This window comes from Chelonia mydas, chromosome 1 (assembly GCF_015237465.2).
Source record: "Chelonia mydas isolate rCheMyd1 chromosome 1, rCheMyd1.pri.v2, whole genome shotgun sequence".
Lineage (NCBI taxonomy): Eukaryota > Metazoa > Chordata > Testudines > Cheloniidae > Chelonia > Chelonia mydas.
In genome coordinates this window covers 310386502-310405329 of record NC_057849.1, presented here as the reverse complement: position 1 = coordinate 310405329, position 18828 = coordinate 310386502, and the positions used below count along the sequence as shown (strand labels likewise).

The following is an 18828-nucleotide window of genomic DNA, read 5'->3' as shown; positions in this document are numbered from 1 at the left end:
TCTGGTTAAGTCTCCTAAACCAGCTGTAACTGGCAGCATTAGTAAACTGTTATCCTTTATGTGGACCTGTTATTAAAAGGGTGTGGGGACATAGCATTCCTCTGCTTCCAGGAAATAGCTGTGAAAAATACTGGAAAACTGAGACTGAGGACTCCTGAGTCCCATTCTAGGTTCTGGAGGAGAGTGTTCTATAGTGGTTATAGACCCTTCCGCTTCTGCGGCCTCAGCCTGCCTCTGTCCCCTTCTATTCCTATCCCACCCCTCCAGCTCCTGCCCGAATCCCTCTCTGCTCCTGTTCAATGCTCCCACTCCCTCTCCTCCTTCCTCCTTTGCTGCTATCCCCTTTCTCTTCTGCTCCTCCCCATCCTCTGACTTTTGCAACCTCTTCCCCCGAGCCCTCATTTCTCACTACTCTGCATTCCTACATGGCTAATTCCACTTTCTCCTTCTCCTCCCTGCTCTCACTTCCAGTACTTGCTGCCACAGCAGCCCCTGGCTGCTGGGAGAAGCAATTGCAGGGGAAGTACGGCTTAGCTTCTTCAAAGAATTTAGCTGCTAAACTCTAACATCTCTAGTGAGCATGTACCAAGTGGAATTTTCCAAAGGCTCATAGCTTGGCCATGTTGTGCAGCTTTTCATAGGGATAGCAAAAGGCACATCCCTGACAGTAGGGATGGTTAAAGTTTGAAAAAGTTATAGGCAAATGAAAACAGGGTCATAAATTGGGAAGTGTCAGGCAACCTTAACTATAGGCATAGCCATCAACTCTCCCTCTCAGAAACTAGTAATTGGAGGCTACATTTTCTGTAGTTACACCCATGTAAATCCATCTTAATTCCATTAAGTTCAGTGCAGTTTTGCACAAGCACAGGGGCCAGATTCTACCACATTTACTCATAGTGAGAAACCCCAATTCAATTTCAGTTTGAACAAGGGTGACAGGGTCAGATTGTAGGCTAAGATGTTATTGCAACAAAGCACATTGGACCCAGTCCTTCCTTCCTAGTGAACAGGTTTTGGCTTTAGGTAGGGGTTCTCTGCTGGGGACAGATGAAGAGAATACTAACCCATATACCCAGATTGTGACACACCACTGAGAAGTGGGAGGAGCCAGGATTTGGTCCAATATGAGCAAAGAACTGTAAAATATCAGGAGGGTATTTATCTCTACTGTCCTGCATTGATTCTGATAGAAGTGTGTATACAGTTATAGGGGAAAAGAGATATGTAAATTAACCAGTGCTTCAATTATAAATCCATTTCATAGTGCAAAGCTCCACACTTTCTGGAGGGTTTACAGAGGCTATCTGTAGCCCCCCTGCTCCTTGAGCTCCAGTCCTGCATAAGGCAGGCCTTCCCCAACCCCAATCCTCCCTACCATCTCAGTAAAATGCACATTTGGTGTAATAGGCTTTAACATCAAAGAAGCCAAGAATTTTTTTTCCTCCCTCAGGCTCCTAGGGAACCATATGTTTCAGCTCGGCAAACATGTCTTCAATTGACACACTTTTTTCTTTTCTTTTTTAAATTGCCCCTGGAGGATCCTAAAACAAAAAGGAATGCAGATGGAAAATATATTTTATTGATCAAACACTTGTTCCACTCCCTCCTTCCCTCCCCTGCTCCCAACCTCCCATAATCAATTCCACATGGGTTTCAGGCATCAACATTGTTCATGTCTTTGTTAATGTCACTTCCTTATTACACAAAAGGAATTAAGAATGTTTGATAGGAGTTTGGAGAGTTTTAAAAGAAATAAATGACAAACACTAAACATTTTGTATTGTATGTGGTATTATTTTCAGTTGCAAGTATAAATAGTAGCATTATAATACAAGACAAACACTTCAGTTCATTATTTTGACAAAATTCTTTTCTTAAGAACTATATTTCATGTAAAAGTTTTAAACAACCAAGAAACCAGAAGCCTGATCTGCTTCTCTTTGAAGTCAATGGGGGTTTTCCCATTAACTTAATGGGAGGAGGATCTAGTTCCCTAGAGAGGAAATGTCATTTTAATTTGGAATTATTTAACAAAGCTGTAAAGTTGTTTCCAGAAAAGAAAACAGGAAAAATGCCTTTGACTCAAAGAAATACAATACATAAAATACTGAATGCAGTTATGAGATAGACCTGAGAAGAATTTCAGGGATACAGGTCTGTCTATGGCAAGATTTGCCACAGCGCTCTAAAGTTATCAGAAAGGCTCTAGAAAATAAAGAAAGCTACGGTTCAGTTCACTAGAGGGAAGTAAATGTATTAACATTGATAAGAAATCTCTTCCATTCCATAACTTAGTAATTTAGGTTTATGGTTTTAAAAGGAAGATTAGAAATGTGTAATTCTTGAAGTACCCATAATACGGCAACTAGAGTGCAAAACCTGCCCATTTCTGGCATCTTAAATAAACCATTCATTTCACAGGAAAATGTGGGACAGATTCTCTACCCACATGATCTAACCAACGTTTTCTGTTCTTCAGATATAGGCAAACAGACTGATACTCCCTCATCTGAAGATGTAAAATGTTACACTCTGCACTTGTAAAGTCTTTTACACTTGTGAATAGTCCTACCAAAGTCAGTTTGCATGAGAGTGGACTATTCATGTGAGCAAGTAACATGTAAAGTCAACCTGATATTGAGAAGGACGCTGAGGATCTTGAAAGAGTTCTGCTAAATTCACCAGCCACCATCATCAATGCAAGGAAGAGGTTCTCTTCGCTCTAGTGGAGAAACTAAACAGGACAGGAGATTGGCATTTCCCCTCATTTGGAACAGTCTATTGCAACAGTATAGCATTAGGATTTATACAGTTCTAAGCCCTTCTCAGCAACTCAGGGACTTGGCTGCTTGAGTGCACAGGTGTCCAAAAGAAAGAAATTATTACACTTCATACTAAGTGGCATAGTTTTCCTTCTGGAAAGGCAGCGATTGGCGTGGTGTGAGAATGGGAGCACCCTCTCAGCTGAGCAATGATCCCTCCACATCAAGCTTAAAGTATATTTTTTCCCTCTTCCCTGACTGTTTCCCTCTCTCCCCCTGCCCTCCTTTGCCTCCCTCTTTGGGCTGGGCCTTTTCAGTTTGAGAGCTTGAGGTGCTCTCTATCTCTGTTCATCTCACCTCTTCTGGGGGAGGGTCCAGAGCTTCCTTCTACTCTTATTATGGAGAAGTCTACTTTTCGCTCTTTCTCTTCCTTTATTCATTTATTCTTTCCTTTCCCAGCAATGGTACCCAGTCAGTTCTGACACCATAAGGTGCAGGCAGGAACCCAAAGAGAAACACGTGCTTCCAGCAGGGGCAAGAGTTTTATCAATAACAGAGAAATATCAGGACCACTTCCAGGTATAATGGGATCTACAATACTAACTCCAGTATAGATATTACAAAGCCATTGCCTCTGCTTTGTGGACAGAGGGTTTTACCAAGGCTTCTTCAGGGCTGTCAATCCCACATCTCTCACGAACATTAAAAATCTGACATGCTGTACACTGAAGAGAATTGCTGACTACCTCTGCCTTATGATCTGTGCTGGACTTCTGCCTTCATGTTTCTTTCTGTGAAAAACTGAGAAATAAATCATAATGTAAGATGCCATTTTATTTTCACTTTAATCCATACATTTATTTTTGCAGTAGCTGATTGGAAATATTCATATCCCTTAAATTGCAGGGGGGAAAGCAAACAGCGGTCAAATAGAAAAGAATGTATAAATTAGAGAAGCCTTGTGTTTTAGCCAATGCTTTTAAAAATGAGGGTCTGACTACCCAGTTCCTTAAGCTCTGTTGCTTCAGAGGGAAAGTCATGCTGAATACAAATTTCAATGTCTGATGAAAAAAATATAATGTATTAAATATGCCAGTTGGACACCTTGCCTTGAATTTGGAAATAGATTAACCTTCATGAGCATGAACTAATTTTACCTCTGATATAAGGGTTTTTTAATTATTGGATGCTGAATTTCTGGCAGAAAAATAGAGTGGAAACATTAAAACCATTTTGAGAGGACTGCTGCTGGACGATGCTTTTACAGATGTACATGATAATTTCATTGTAAAGACACGCAATATATCTGGCATAAAACTATAAAGATGATCTTTTCTTCTCAATCCCATGCCACAGCAAACAATGAAAAATCATTTACAAATATTTGCACAGTGATCTGATTGGGAAAGGGTCTGATAGTCATTTTAGCACCATGAGTCACAACTGAAAAATAGCACGGCCGCTGACTGTTACCAGCTGGACAAGCGCAGTGTTAATGGGGGAGTTTGAAGTATCTACTTTGACTAAAGTTTTTTATCTCTTTGTATGGTTTTGCACCCCCTACATAGCTCCAACAGTACTTATACTGATCATTACAACAGCCACCCTCTGTATGAAAACCCCGGTTACAATGTAGGACAAATCCTACTCTTACCCAGTAAAAAAAACATGAGATGAAGTATGAATGCTGAGGGCCAGATTTTGATACCTAAACTCATGCTCAGAGTATTTTCTACAGTTTTTACTCCACTTTCTCTGCCCTGTATTGACTGGCTGTTTTCTCCAACCCCGTCCTGCTCTCTCCCAGTCTCCTCACCTCTGCCTCATTCCTCCCCTTCCCCTCACACCCTTCTCTCTCTCCTCATGGTCTTTACTGCCCTGTCCCCCTCAGTAACCTCTTCTCTTCACTGTCCCCTCTGCCTTCCCTTGTTGTGCTGTTTGGCTAATTCCCTCCAACTAAGCCCCCACCCATGAGAGAGAGAGAGAGATTATGGAATTAACAGGATATTTGCAGGCCATCACACTGATTACTCTGTGTATGCTATTTCCCTTTCCCCCACTCTTCGCCTGTCTTATCTAGTTAGGCCATGTCTACCCAAGCACTTATGTCGGCAAAACTTTGTCACTCAGGGGTGTGGAAAACACACACACACACCCCTGAGCGACATGTTTTGCCAGTATAAGTGCTCACGTGCACAGCGTTATGTTAGCAGGAGACACTCCCCCACCACTCATTAAGCTGGTTTTAGTATGTCAACGGGAGAGCTCTCTGCACGAGCACTCTTAGGCCACGTCTACACTACCCGCCGGATCAGCGTGTAGTGATCGATCTATCGGGGATCGATTTATCGCGTCTACATCGATCCCCGAACGCTCTGCCGTCGACTCCAGAACTCCACCAGGGCGAGAGGCGGAAGCGGAGTTGATGGGGGAGGGGCAGCCATTGATCCCACGCCGCAAGGACGCAAAGTAAGTGATTCTAAGTCGATCTAAGATTCAGATATGCTATTCTCATAGCTGAAGTTGCGTATCTTAGATCGATCCCTCCCCCCCCCCAAGTGTAGACCAGGCCTTACAGCAGCACAGCTGTATCGGTATAGCTGTGCCACTAAGTTTTTAAGCATAGACATTGCCTTAGACTACAAGTTCTTTAGGGAAGGGATTGTCTATTACACCATATTTGTACTGTGCCTAGCACAATGGGGCCTAATCTTGGTTGATCCCTAGGCACTACCATAATAAATAATAAAATGCTGATTAGCACCTTGCTTCACAAATAGTACCATTGAAATCAATGGGTCAACTCTTGGAGTAAGGCACTATTCAAGGTGATTAAGGATTCCAGAATCTGGCTGGGAGTAAATGAAGTCTAATTGTCCTGATGTTTTGCAGACATATACTTCTTGGTACATACTTGGGAGCAAGTTTTGTTTAAGCTAGCTGCTTGAGAGACTGCCTCCCTCTCTGTGCAATACCCTGGCACCCATGACCATCGCAGAGACTTCAGCAAGCAGTCTCCTTGTTTAAGAAGAAAGGGGTTAGCAAGAGGACATTGTCCGTTGCAGGCGCTGAGCTTTGGCATTAACTTCCTCTCCCTTAGTTCACCAGAGCCCAGATCTAGAGACCCTCAGCAGATGCTGCAAAACATGCCTCTTCTCCCAGGGTTTTATCTGGGGCAGGAGTCCAGGGTACTGTGTGAATGATCAGGTGGGGCATCTGGGCATGGATAATGAGGAAAGCTTCATTCTGGAGGCTAGGGAAGGATTTTTAACTATCTTTCCACTATATATATACCATTAATGTCCATTCGTTTTTAAATCTATATTCCAGATTGTCAAGAAAACATGGACTGATTCTCCAATTAACATTCCCTTGATTATGTACCTGTTAAAATTTTATGTCCAAGGAGAGCCATCATTGTCACCAGGATTAAAATTATTGCTGTCAGCGACATGATCCTTATGGAGTTTTCATCATCTTCTTGACTCTCGGAAGATAATGCTGGGAAAAATGTATTTGTTGTTATGGAAAATGCACATATGAGAATAAATAATTTCTAAATAGTGACTCCATTCACTAAAAACATAACACTTGCTGCAGACCACAAAGTGCATTTCTTTTAGCCTCCAAGCAAATAGCTGGAACTAGGCACCCATACTGGATCACAGTGAGGTCCATCAAGTATCTTGCCTCTGAAGTAGCCAGTTTCAGTTGCTTCAGAGGAAGGTATGTGAACACTGCAGTAGGCAAATGTGGGATAATCTGCATGACACATTAGATCTTATCTTGATCTCTAATAGTTAGAGATTGGCTTAGCCTTAAAACCTAAAGCATGAGGTTTTGTAGTCCCTCTACAAAATTTTAATTAGCTTTAATTATAACTGGATATTCTCAATATTCATATATGTGTCCAATGCCTTTTTTTAATCTTGTTGAGTCCTTTGCCCAAAAAACTTCCTATGGCAAGGAGTTCCACAGTTTAGTCACATTATGGGGGAGAATATTTCCTTTTATCAGTTTTTAATTTCCCACCTTTCAATTTAATTAAATGTCTCTTTGTTCTTATGTTATAAAAGACAGAGCAGAATCTCCCAGTCCACCTTTTCTAACCTTTCATTATTTTATATGCTTTTATCATGTACTGGAAAGTTATATCCTGATAACCTCAACTGTAGTGGTGAATGTGTTTAAGTATTTGACTTCATGCAGTATTGTATTTTTCAAAGAAAATGAGTTACCAAGTTCCATACAAGCACTCCCTCAGAGCTCTGCCGCCAGGATACAATTACAGGCCCCAACGTTTTTAGAGCCAGGCTTCTTAAAGTGAGCTGTGAAGAGCTTTTATGGTATAGCCAAAATGTGTACTAGGAATTATATCTCTAAAGCTATGTTTTTCAAAGGGTCTTATGAGCAGGTGATTTTCCATCTGCTTTTAACACTCCATAGACCATGTATGGTCTCAACCCTCACTCCCTTCCTGTGATTTGATTTGATTTATTACAGCAACTGAACAATAAAATGACCAAGTGTAATTGGAGTCTTCTTCCCAGCTTGACTGCACCTAGAGTTCTCAGTTCAGCGCTTCTCCTGTTGTGCCTTAGATCCAAAATCCCTGTCTCAGGGCTATCCCTGCTGTGAGCCCTGATCTGACCTCACTATTGCTTATTGCTAGGACTTAAACTTAAACACAGTTGAGCCCATCATTGTATCTGAGAACTTTTCAAACCATTAATAAATTTATCCTTGCAATACCTCCATGAGGTAGGGAAGTGCTATTATCCCCTTTGTACAAATGGGGAACTGAGTCACAGAGGGATTAAATGACTTGCCCAGAGTCACACAGAAAGTCTGTGGCAGTGCTGGGAATTTACACTTGAAGGTTTACTGAGTTCCAGTTCCGTGTCTTAGTCACAATGTCACCCTTCCTCCTTTACTTACGGAGTAAAGAGATCAGGATTTGACTCTGAAATCTGCAGCCCAGAAGGATGGGGATTGTTGTGTCAGTCCCAGGAGACCCTGATTCTGCTGTCAAACCCATCTCATCTTCTATTTCAATCTTTCATGTGACACATTATTAGTACTTACTGCATTGCATATCGCAGATCTGTAGTGGAACAGAATAATCTACATCTGTCCTCCCCACCTTTTATAAAAGAAAGAAAAAAATGGTTATTTCCCTCTCAACAATATTGTTTATGATCATTTGTTTTGGCAAAATAAACATTGGCTTGTCAGTTTACTGAAATGAATGCAGATTTTTTTTAAAAAAAAACATCTGTTTAATGGTTTAGCTTATACGTGTAGTCACTCTTAGTCATTTTCAGGGTTACAGAAGATGTAGCTACGAGGGAATTTTCTGTTGGAATGATTTTCTGATGGAAAATAAGGGTTCCCTGGCTGCCTTTCTAGATGGCCCTTGTCACTTTAGTCAGAAAGTGAAAGACAGAAAGTGACAACAGCCTTCCAGGCCAGCTGCCAGAAGAAGAGCGCCAGAAGAACTTTCTACCTCCCCATGCCTCCAAACCCATCTGACTCTGGACGTTTATTTTTAAAAAAGATGATTTTTGTTTTCCAGTGTGCCGAGCATACTTTTGGGTGCTATACAATAATAAAAATAGTTCTAAGTTTCTGGTGAAAATATTCATAAAAAACAAATTTAACACTCACTTTCCAGGTGGAATCAGACCTCTGAGTTTTAAATTCATTTTCTGTGAACATATCTGTTAGTAAAACTCAGTTCTACAGATATGTGCTGGCATTTTTGCATATTATTTGCCCAGCTCTGTTTCAATAATAGTCATTTAAATGTGTATCAGTGCACTTAGTACGCTGCATGTCTCCTTGTTTACTATTGTATACATAAGCCTGAATGCGCTAAAGTCCTTAGACTTGTTTTTTAGAAAATGTTAATACTTTTGTTACTTCCCTCTGCCCTTCTGACTCCAATCTTTTCATCATAAGAGGTTTTATAGATGGAGGGTTTAATTTAATAGCCCTTAATATTCCACTGTTGCCATCTACAAAAATAAGAGATCAAGAATGGACCTTAAATAATTAATACAAGCTCAGCAAGGGACAATAGCAGCACATTCAAACTATTGATAATGCTCTTTGCAACCTACAAGTGGGTCATGGTCAGATTTGGCTGGGAGAAGGCAGCTGCGACACTGCCCACAGTTTCTTATTTCCACGCCAGCTTGTTTATTTAGTGCAGAGTATATCTACAAATCAGCAGACCTACCTGAATGCAAACTTCTGAGCCACATATTTCACCTGAAATATTGACAGATGTGGGCTGAGAGTCACCCTGATGAAAACAAAGTGGAAAGCTGTTAACTTCAGAGCTTGTGGGCAACCAAAATGCATAGTCTCCCTCCAGCTCTTTGGCTCTTTTGTCAGTAATGTTATGTATTTAACTACCTTAAAATATGTGGCAGATTGTTTTCATTATTGAAGGTTCTTTTCCTTTTAAGGACTTCCCTCCCCCAGGGGTACGGAATGCCGTGAGCACAGTGCAGCCAGTTTGGTTCTCCTGCGCAGGAGGTGCAGGATTTGAGGAACCCATGAAGAGGGCCCATATCCCAGCACATTATGGAGCACAGTACTGTGTCGAAGTGCATAAGGTGGATTTGGGGGTGGACCAGGAAGGGAAACTGGGTAATGATCCACTTTCCATTTCCCCCACACTCCCAGAAGGGGAGGATGCCAGTCGTGGAGGTTGCTAAAGATGGGAGGCTATGGCAGAAGCCATCGAAGGCTTCTACTTGTACTCCATGGCCTAGCTGGGCCAGAGGGGAGAGCCCTGTGTGCTGCAGATCTCCCCATCCCACAGCCAGCTACTCAGGCTGTGCTCTGAGAAAGGATTACCCTGATAGTAAATTTCAGAGTAGCAGCCGTGTTAGTCTATATTCGCAAAAACAAAAGGAGGACTTGTGGCACCTTAGAGACTAACAAATTTATTTGAGCATAAGCTTTCATGAGCTACAGCTCACTTCATCATGAAAGCTTATTTGAGCTTATGCTCAAATAAATTGGTTAGTCTCTAAGGTGCCACAAGTACACCTTTTCTTTTTGCGAATACAGACTAACACGGCTGCTACTTTGAAACCTATCATTGTGCAAGGCACTGAATTTAGCTGTATGGAGTGGAAATCTACCAACTTCATGAAAAAACTTGCACCTGATGGTAAAATTACCCTAAAAAAATTGTTCTGCTGCTTAAAATAGTTATTTGTGGCTTGTGCGCAAAAGAGAAAATGACTATTTCTCTGGAACTATAGGCCCTGTACTGCTTTTCCTTCCTCAACAAAGCTCCTGAAGACGACAGAGATAAATTAGGTAAATATGGCCTTAACCCAAAACTATTGTGAATACATTAATATTGAGGCTATGAACAATTGTTTATGAGAACAATAGCTCAGTGTTAAGTCATCATGAGACCCTGGTGGAAATTGCTCATGGTCTTGGGGCAGGGAACCATGTGTAATCTACGCGAGTTCCCATTGTATCGTTACTAAAGAGACCAGATCAATCTGTACCACAGGACGATGGAAACAATGGACATTTCTGAACAGACTGGCACTCTGTTTGATATGTCCAGTTTCACAATAATATCTGGCTGGGCTCCAATCCTATTTAGCCCTGGTCTACACTATGAGTTTAGGTCAAATTTAGCAGCATTAGATTGATTTAACCCTGCACCCATCCACACAACAAAGCCATTTTTGTCAACTTAATGGGCTCCTAAAATCGACTAAAATCCGACGAGGAGATTAGCGCTGAAATAGACATCACCAGGTTGAATTTGGGTTAGTGTGGACGTAATTAGACTGTATTGGACTCCAGGAGCTATCCAACAGTGGTCCATTGTGACCGCTCTGGACAGCATTCTGAACTTGGATGCACTGGCCAGGAAGACAGGAAAAGCCCTGCGAACTTTTGAATTTCATTTCCTGTTTGGCCAGTGTGGCAAGCTGATCAGCACAGATGACCGTGCAGATATCAGCAACGGTGACCATGGAGTCCCAGAATTGCAAAAGAGCTCCAGCATGGACCGAATGGGAAGTACTGGATCTGATCGCTGTACGGGGAGACAAATCCGTGCTATCAGAACTCCGTTCCAAGAGACGAAATGCCAAAATATTTGAAAAAAAAAATCTCCAAGGGCATGAAGGACAGAGGCTATCACAGGGACCCACAGCAGTGCCACGTGAAACTTAAGGAGCTTAGGCAAGCCTACCAAAAAACCCAAGAGGCAAAAGCCTGCTTGGGGTCAGAGCCCCAGACATGCTGCTTCTAGGATGAGCTGCATGCAATTCTAGGGGGTGCCCCTACCACTGCCCCACCCCTGTACATGGACTCCTGCAAGGGTGGCGAGTCTCACGCAACAGGGACGAGGATTTGGGGGATGAGGAAGATGAGGGGGAGGCTGAAGATCGCTTGCCTGGTGTGCGCTGAGAAGCCATTCTCCCTGACAGCCAGGAGCTGTTTATCACCTGAGATCCAATACCCCTCCCAACCCGGGCTCCCAGACCTTGAAGGCAGAGAAGGCAGCTCTGGTGACTGTACCTTTATAAATATAATACACGGTTTAAAAGCAAGCATGTTTAATGATTACTTTGCCCTGAAGACTTGGGATGCATTCGTGGCCAGCACAGCTACTGGAAAAGTCTGTTAATGTGTCTGGGGTTGGGGCGGAAATCTTCCAGGGACATCTCAATGAAGCTGTCCTGGAGGTACTCCCAAAGCCTTTGCAAAAGGTTTCTGGGGAGGACAGCCTTATTGCGTCCTCCATGGTAGGACACTTTACCACACCAGGCCAATAGCATGTAGTCTGGAATCATTGCATAAGAAAGCATGGCAGCGTGTGGTCCCGCTGTTTGCTGGCATTCAAGCAATATCTGTTCTTTATCTCTCTGTGTTATCCTCAGGAGAGTGATATCATTCATGGTCACCTAGTTGAAATAGGGGAGTTTTATTCAGGGGACATTCAGAGGTGGCCATTCCTGTTTAGCTGTTTGCCTGTGGCTGAAAAGAAATCATCCCTGCTGTTAGCCACGGGGTCGGGGGAGGGGTGAAGCGATCATCTCAGAGAATTGGGGGGGGGGTAGTTGTGTTTGTGCTGCACATTAACCCGAAAACATCAGCCACTCCTTTTAAATGGCCAGTGTGTCTTTTTCAATTTTAATCTCCCTTTTTTCCTCCCACAGCTGCAAATGTTTCAACGCTGGGGCTAGCATCTCTGTCCCAGAGGCTAGCACAGATAAGAAGGTGAAAAAAAACACACTCGCGATGAAGTGTGTTAAAAAAGGGAAGAAGGAGGATCCTGGGAACTACAGGCCAGTCAGCCTCACCTCAGTCCCCAGAAAAATCATGGAGCAGGTCCTCAAGGAATCAATCCTGAAGCACTTACACGAGAGGAAAGTGACCAGGAACAGTCAGCATGGATTCACCAAGGGAAGGTCATGCCTGACTAATCTAATCGCCTTCTATGATGAGATTACTGATTCTGTGGATGAAGGGAAAGCAGTGGATGTATTGTTTCTTGACTTTAGCAAAGCTTTTGACACGGTCTCCCACAGTATTCTTGTCAGCAAGTTAAAGAAGTATGGGCTGGATGAATGCACTATAAGGTGGGTAGAAAGTTGGCTAGATTGTCGAAGCTCAACGGGTAGTGATAAATGGCTCCATGTCTAGTTGGCAGCCGATGTCAAGTGGAGTGCCCCAGGGGTCGGTCCTGGGGCCGGTTTTGTTCAATATCTTCATAAATGATCTGGAGGATGGTGTGGATTGCACTCTCAGCAAATTTGCGGATGATACTAAACTGGGAGGAGTGGTAGATACGCTGGAGGGCAGGGATAGGATACAGAGGGACCTAGACAAATTGGAGGATTGGGCCAAAAGAAACCTGATGAGGTTCAATAAGGATAAGTGCAGGGTCCTGCACTTAGGACGGAAGAACCCAATGCACAGCTACAGACTAGGGACCGAATGGCTAGGCAGCAGTTCTGCGGAAAAGGACCTAGGGGTGACAGTGGACGAGAAGCTGGATATGAGTCAGCAGTGTGCCCTTGTTGCCAAGAAGGCCAATGGCATTTTGGGATGTATAAGTAGGGGCATAGCGAGCAGATCGAGGGACGTGATCGTTCCCCTCTATTCGACATTGGTGAGGCCTCATCTGGAGTACTGTGTCCAGTTTTGGGCCCCACACTACAAGAAGGATGTGGATAAATTGGAGAGAGTCCAGCGAAGGGCAACAAAAATGATTAGGGGTCTGGAACACATGACTTATGAGGAGAGGCTGAGGGAACTGGGATTGTTTAGTCTGCGGAAGAGAAGAATGAGGGGGGATTTGATAGCTGCTTTCAACTACCTGAGAGGTGGTTCCAGAGAGAATGGTTCTAGACTATTCTCAGTGGTAGAAGAGGACAGGACAAGGAGTAATGGTCTCAAGTTGCAGTGGGGGAGGTTTAGGTTGGATATTAGGAAAAACTTTTTCACTAGGAGGGTGGTGAAACACTGGAATGCGTTACCTAGGGAGGTGGTAGAATCTCCTTCCTTGGAAATTTTTAAGGTCAGGCTTGACAAAGCCTTGGCTGGGATGATTTGATTGGGGATTGGTCCTGCTTTGAGCAGGAGGTTGGACTAGATGACCTCCTGAGGTCCCTTCCAACCCTGATATTCTATGATTCTATGTTCTGAGCTCATGCAGTCCACCCAAACTGACAATGGCAGAGGCCAGGAAAGCACAAAATGAATGAGCACAGGAGGGATGCACGAGAGGATAGATGGCTGGAGCAACAGGAGAGGTGGTAGCAGCATGATGAGAGGAGGCAGGATGCAATGCTGAGGCTACTGGAGGATCAAACTGATAAGCTCTGGCGTATGGTTGAGGTGCAGGAAAGGCACAGACCGCCACTGCAGCCCCTGTGTAATCAACCGCCCTCCTCCCCAAGTTCCATAGCCTCTTCACCCAAGAACATGGGTGGGGGGGGCCCTCTGGGCACCCAACCACTCCACCCCATAGGACTGCCCAAGCAACAGAAGGCTGGCATTCAATAAGTTTTGAAGTGCAGTGTGACCTTGTCCTTCCCTCCTCCCTCACCCCTCCTGGGCTACCTTGGCAGTTATCCCCCTATTTGTGTGACAAATTAAGAATGTTTCAAATTCATGCAATGACTTTATTGCCTCTGGAAGCGGTGATTGAAGTAGGGAGTGGAGGGTGGTTGGCTTACAGAGAAGTAGATGGAACCCAGGGGGTGGGTTTTCCTCAAAGAGAAATAAACAGAATTGTCACACCGTAGCCTGGTCAGCCATGAAACTGGTTTTCAAAGCTTCTCTGATGCGCAGCATGCCCTGCTGTGCTCTAACTGCCCTGGTGTCTGGCTGCGTGTAATCAGCAGCCAGGTGATTTACCTCAACTTCCCACCCCACCATAAATGTCTCCCCCCTTACTCTCAGATATTGTGGAGCACACAGCAAGCAGTAATAACAGTGGGAATATTGGTTTCATTGAGGTCTAACCGAGTCAGTAAACTGCGACAGCGCTCTTTTAAACATCCAAACGCACATTCTACCACCATTCTGCACTTGCTCAGCCTGTAGTTGAACAGCTCCTGACTACTGTCCAGGCTGCCTGTGTATGGCTTCATGAGCCATAGCATTAAGAGGTAGGCTGGGTCCCCAAGGATAACTATAGGCATTTCAACATCCCCAACGGTTATTTTCTGGTCTAGAAAGTAAATCCCTTGCTGCAGCTGTTCATACAGACAGAGTTCCTGAAGATGCGAGCACCATGTACCTTTCCTGGTCATCTCACATTGATGTTGGTGAAAGGTCCCTTGTGATCCACCAGTGCTTGCAGCACCATTGAAAAGTACCCCTTGCGGTTTATGTACTGGTTGGCAAGGTGATCCGGTTCCAAGATAAGGATATGTGTTCCATCTATTGCCTCACCACAGTTAGGGAATCCCATTGCAGCAAAGCCATCCACTATGACCCACACATTTCCCAGAGTCACTACCCTTGGTAGCAGCAGCTCAGTGATTGCATTGGCAACTTGGATCACAGCAGCCCCCACAGTAAATTTGCCCACTCCAAATTGATTCCCGACTGACCGGTAGCTGTCTGGTGTTGCAAGTTTCCAGAGGGCTATTACCACTCGCTTGTCAGCTGTGAGGGCTGCTCTCATCTTGGTATTCTTGTGCTTCAGGGCAGGGAAAAGCAAGTCACAAAGTTCCATGAAAGTGCCTTTACGCATGCGAAAGTTTTGCAGCCACTGGGAATCATCCCAGACCTGCAACACTATGCGGTCCCACCAGTCTGTGCTTGTTTCACAGGGCCCACAATCTGCATTCCACAGCATGAGCCTGCCCCATTGCCACCAGGATGGCCAAATTGCCTGGGCCCGTGCTTTGAGAGAAGTCTGTGTCCATGTCCTCATCACTCTCGTCACCGCGCTGCCATCACCTCCTCATCTGTTTTTGCAGGTTCTGGTTCTGCATATACTGCATGTTAATGCGTGAGGTGTTTACAATGCTCATAACTGCCGCAGCGATCTGAGCGGGCTCCATGCTTGCCGTGGTATGGCGTCTGCAGGAGAGCAGAGTGGCAGCGGAAGCGGTCGTTCAATGACGATGGCTTGCAAACCTACTGCACTGTCTGCTGCCAGAACACCACAGCTGAGCGGGCTGCATGCTTGCTGTTTTATGGCGAGACAAGAGCAGCCAAGCAGAGTTGCAGCGGAAGCAGCCCTGCGAGACCACCAGGAGAGCCAGAGAACAGAGTGGAAGTGGAAGCAGTGGTTGATGACCTGCGAGATGGATTCAGGAGAGCAGAGTTGCAGCGGAAGTGGGAGCCCATGAGACACAACATGGAGAAATTCGCTATTGAGACAAGAGCAGGAAAGCAGAGTGGCAGCAGAAGTGGTGGTTCGATGACAGTTAGCAGTCCTACTGCACCATCTGCTGAAAGATCAGCAAGGATTTCACTGTTAAGCCAAGCTGGTCGCCTGCCATATTTACTAGTCTTTCTACACATTGGGATGGTTTGTCCCTGTAACCTCAATAAGGATTCTTTAAAATATAGCCAGCTCTCCTGGACTCCTTTCCCCCTCATATTATTCTCCCAGGGGATCCTGCCCATCAGTTCCCTGAGGTAGTCAAAGTCTGCTTTTCTGAAGTCCAGGGTCCGTATTCTGTTGCTCTCCTTTCTTCTCCTGGGCCCAGGTGCTGGGTTCAGGGAACCCAGCTTCACTCTCTTCTTCTCTCTCCTCCATCCTCCTGAGGAGTTGGGGGTGCTCAAGCCCAATGTGGGTTGCCCGAGGGGCAAAGATAGGCCTCTGGGTCCCAGGGAAGTCCAGCCTGATTCCTGCCCCATGTGGCGCCCGCAGACCAGACCAGCTCTCTCTTCTCCCCCACCCAAAACATCTGCTCTATGAGCTCCCAGAACAGTGTCTGCTGCTGATGCTGTGCTGGTAGCAACATGAGGCCAGCCATAGAACGTTTGTGTATAATTATTATTTTGATATGCTGCCAAAACTTCCTGAGGAATGTAAGGGAGAGGAGAGGAGAAACGGCAATTTTTAATCTCAGCAAAAGCTGATCAGAATGCCATGGGACAGGAAGAGGCACTTTGCTAGCCAAGGGCATTCTCCCTGCAGAATAACAAAGGCCTGCTAGAAAGGAAGGCCATGAGAGCGTCTCAAAAAAATGGTTGCAAGAATCCTTTACAATGGAAATTTAAATATACAGTTTCCCCATAGCAATGCAGAAATGAATACATATATGGCCAAGTGCATCCAGGATCAATGCTTAGCTACCAAGATAAGTGCCTTAGTAATAATAATAAAATAATGGACTTTAGATAACAGAAAATTCACTGATAAAGAGAATATTTTCCTATATGAATATAGCCAGATACGAATGTGAAACTAGGCATTCCACACAGAGCAGGTTTAGAAACACGCATTGAGTGCTCTAGCCTGGTAGGAATATGAGTAAACTACATGGAGTGCCTGTCAGAAGACTGCAAGCATTTTCCCCTAGTCTGCTGATGAATTAACCACAAGCTATTATTTCCATAACCATAAACAATGGCTTGCAGCCACAATAACTGAGTGTAACATGTTAACAAGTATAGGTAGTCAGGAATTTTCCAACAAAAATGGTTTTTCCATTGGAAAATGCCGATTCATCAAAAACTGAATGTTGTTTCTAAATGAAACTGTTCAGAATTTCCTTCCTGCAAGAAATTTCAAAACGTCTCATTTCCATTCCAAATCGGAACAAAAGCATTTTTCAAAATGTCGGAATTTCCCACAGAACAGAAATTCTGAGTTACAACCAGCTCTATAAAAATACTGTTGGCTTGAGGATATTCCCACAATTCTCTCTCATTGTACTTGTATAACATGCAGTGCATGGTTCTCAGTGACACTAGGCATCTTTACACCAAACTGGCAAAGAAAGGGGCCTTAACTAGGGTGTGGGGGGGCATAATATATGTCCATTTTAACGTTCCTTTACACTGGTGTAAAGGTGTCTTAGTGTAAGTGAGAATGAGGCCCACAGTGCTTGCTAATTCTTCAAGAAAATAAGGGTCAAAAATAGCCAACTGTGTCCATGGAGTTCAAGGATAGGCTGTACAGTGGTACTGCATCCACAAGGCAGTCTATTCCCTCAGGTGTCCTATGAAAAGCCCAGCAGAGCATAAAGCTGCCCTCCCTATCAGAAACCTCAAAGGAGGTCAGACATGGGATCCACTGTATGGCCCTGTCTTGTGTGAACTGCCTGCAGCACAGCAAATCAAGCTGGCACAGGGAGGTATAGCTCTGGAACATCCCTGCACCAGTGGTAATGAATTGGGCCTATGAAGTGCACATATTTATAAATAGTACAACAACAAAACATTAAAAGAACATTAAGGTTACAAAGTCAAGCACTCAAAAGTCACTTCCACTGGTGTGACTCACTTAATTTCAGTGGTTACTCCTGTCTTACATCAGGGTGAGATCAGAACTAGGACTAAATGCTTTAACTATGGATATTGTTCCAAAGTGCATGTGCCTGGCTTTTGCTAGTTTTGTCCAGGCATCAGAGTTATGGATGGCAATAAATTCAAATTAAACATGTTGAAGCTGCCTTATTGATAGCAACTTCTGATAAATAACGCATACCAACCGCTGAGACTGAGTGGCGTATCCCAACAGAGTCACATGAAGACAGCTGTGCCTTGTTACACACCAGCACTGAAAATTTTGCCTTGGTTTGTGACATGAAGGAGACTTGTATCTGTTCTGCCCGGGCAGCAATTCTCATTTTCCAAGCTTTGAAATTGGGGAGAAAGGCTGTTATTTTTAAATGTAATCACTCACACAATGAATGACGTATGAGATACTATAACAGTAGATACCATGCTGTGCTAAAATAAAACCATTATCAGCTTGAATACCGTCAACTGTTATATCAATAGCTATCTTGATTTTGAACAGGTTATTATTTATCTTTACAAATACTTGATTAACTGTGGGAGTTTACAAATGGAAAACCTGCACTGTTAAATATTATTGATGCAATTCAGAGGATATAACAAGACCAACAAGCTTTACTCGATGAGAGAGGTTGTAGTCTAGTGGTTAATTTAATTTAATATCATTATTAATGTGTCATTTTAATTTAATAAAATAAAGTTATTTACCTGGGAAATTCCCATGAGCAAATGGGCATCGAACCCAAGAGCCTTGCTTGGTTGTAAACTGAAAATAAAGAAAGCTGTTAGAAGAACAGAATTTTGAAGTTTGAACTTGGGGCTATAGATCCAGCTAAAGCCAGTCACTGAATTCCAGAAAGCAGCAAAAGAATTATTCACAGCTTACCTCCCATGTTATGCTCCAAGCTCTGATACTCACTAAGGGCCAAATTCTGCAAACATTTATGCAAGTGTTTAACTTTACATTCCTATGCAGTCCCACTGACTTAAAAAATCAGTTGCTTAAAAGCATTTTAAAAACAAGAACAATCGGGAGCTCTATACTGACTTCATTGGCTATTTTGCCTGAACAGCA

At 43.8% G+C, this 18828-nt stretch overlaps 1 protein-coding gene across 3 annotated transcripts in view; it reads right to left on the bottom strand.

Annotated features, from left to right (window-relative positions):
- Window positions 1-1774: 1774 nt before the first annotated feature.
- Window positions 1775-18828, bottom strand: part of IL17REL (interleukin 17 receptor E like) — a 78399-nt gene continuing 61345 nt past the window's right edge. For all 3 annotated transcript variants that reach the window (XM_037889048.2, XM_007068765.4, XM_037889049.2), the window contains exons 12-18: window positions 18462-18519; window positions 17945-18090; window positions 9007-9072; window positions 7851-7908; window positions 6150-6266; window positions 3512-3566; window positions 1775-2737 (exon numbers count right to left, since the gene is read on the bottom strand). In XM_037889048.2, the coding sequence (XP_037744976.1) occupies window positions 2698-2737; window positions 3512-3566; window positions 6150-6266; window positions 7851-7908; window positions 9007-9072; window positions 17945-18090; window positions 18462-18519 (540 nt within the window). In that variant the 3' untranslated portion in view covers window positions 1775-2697. The remainder of the gene's footprint in view (window positions 2738-3511; window positions 3567-6149; window positions 6267-7850; window positions 7909-9006; window positions 9073-17944; window positions 18091-18461; window positions 18520-18828) is intronic.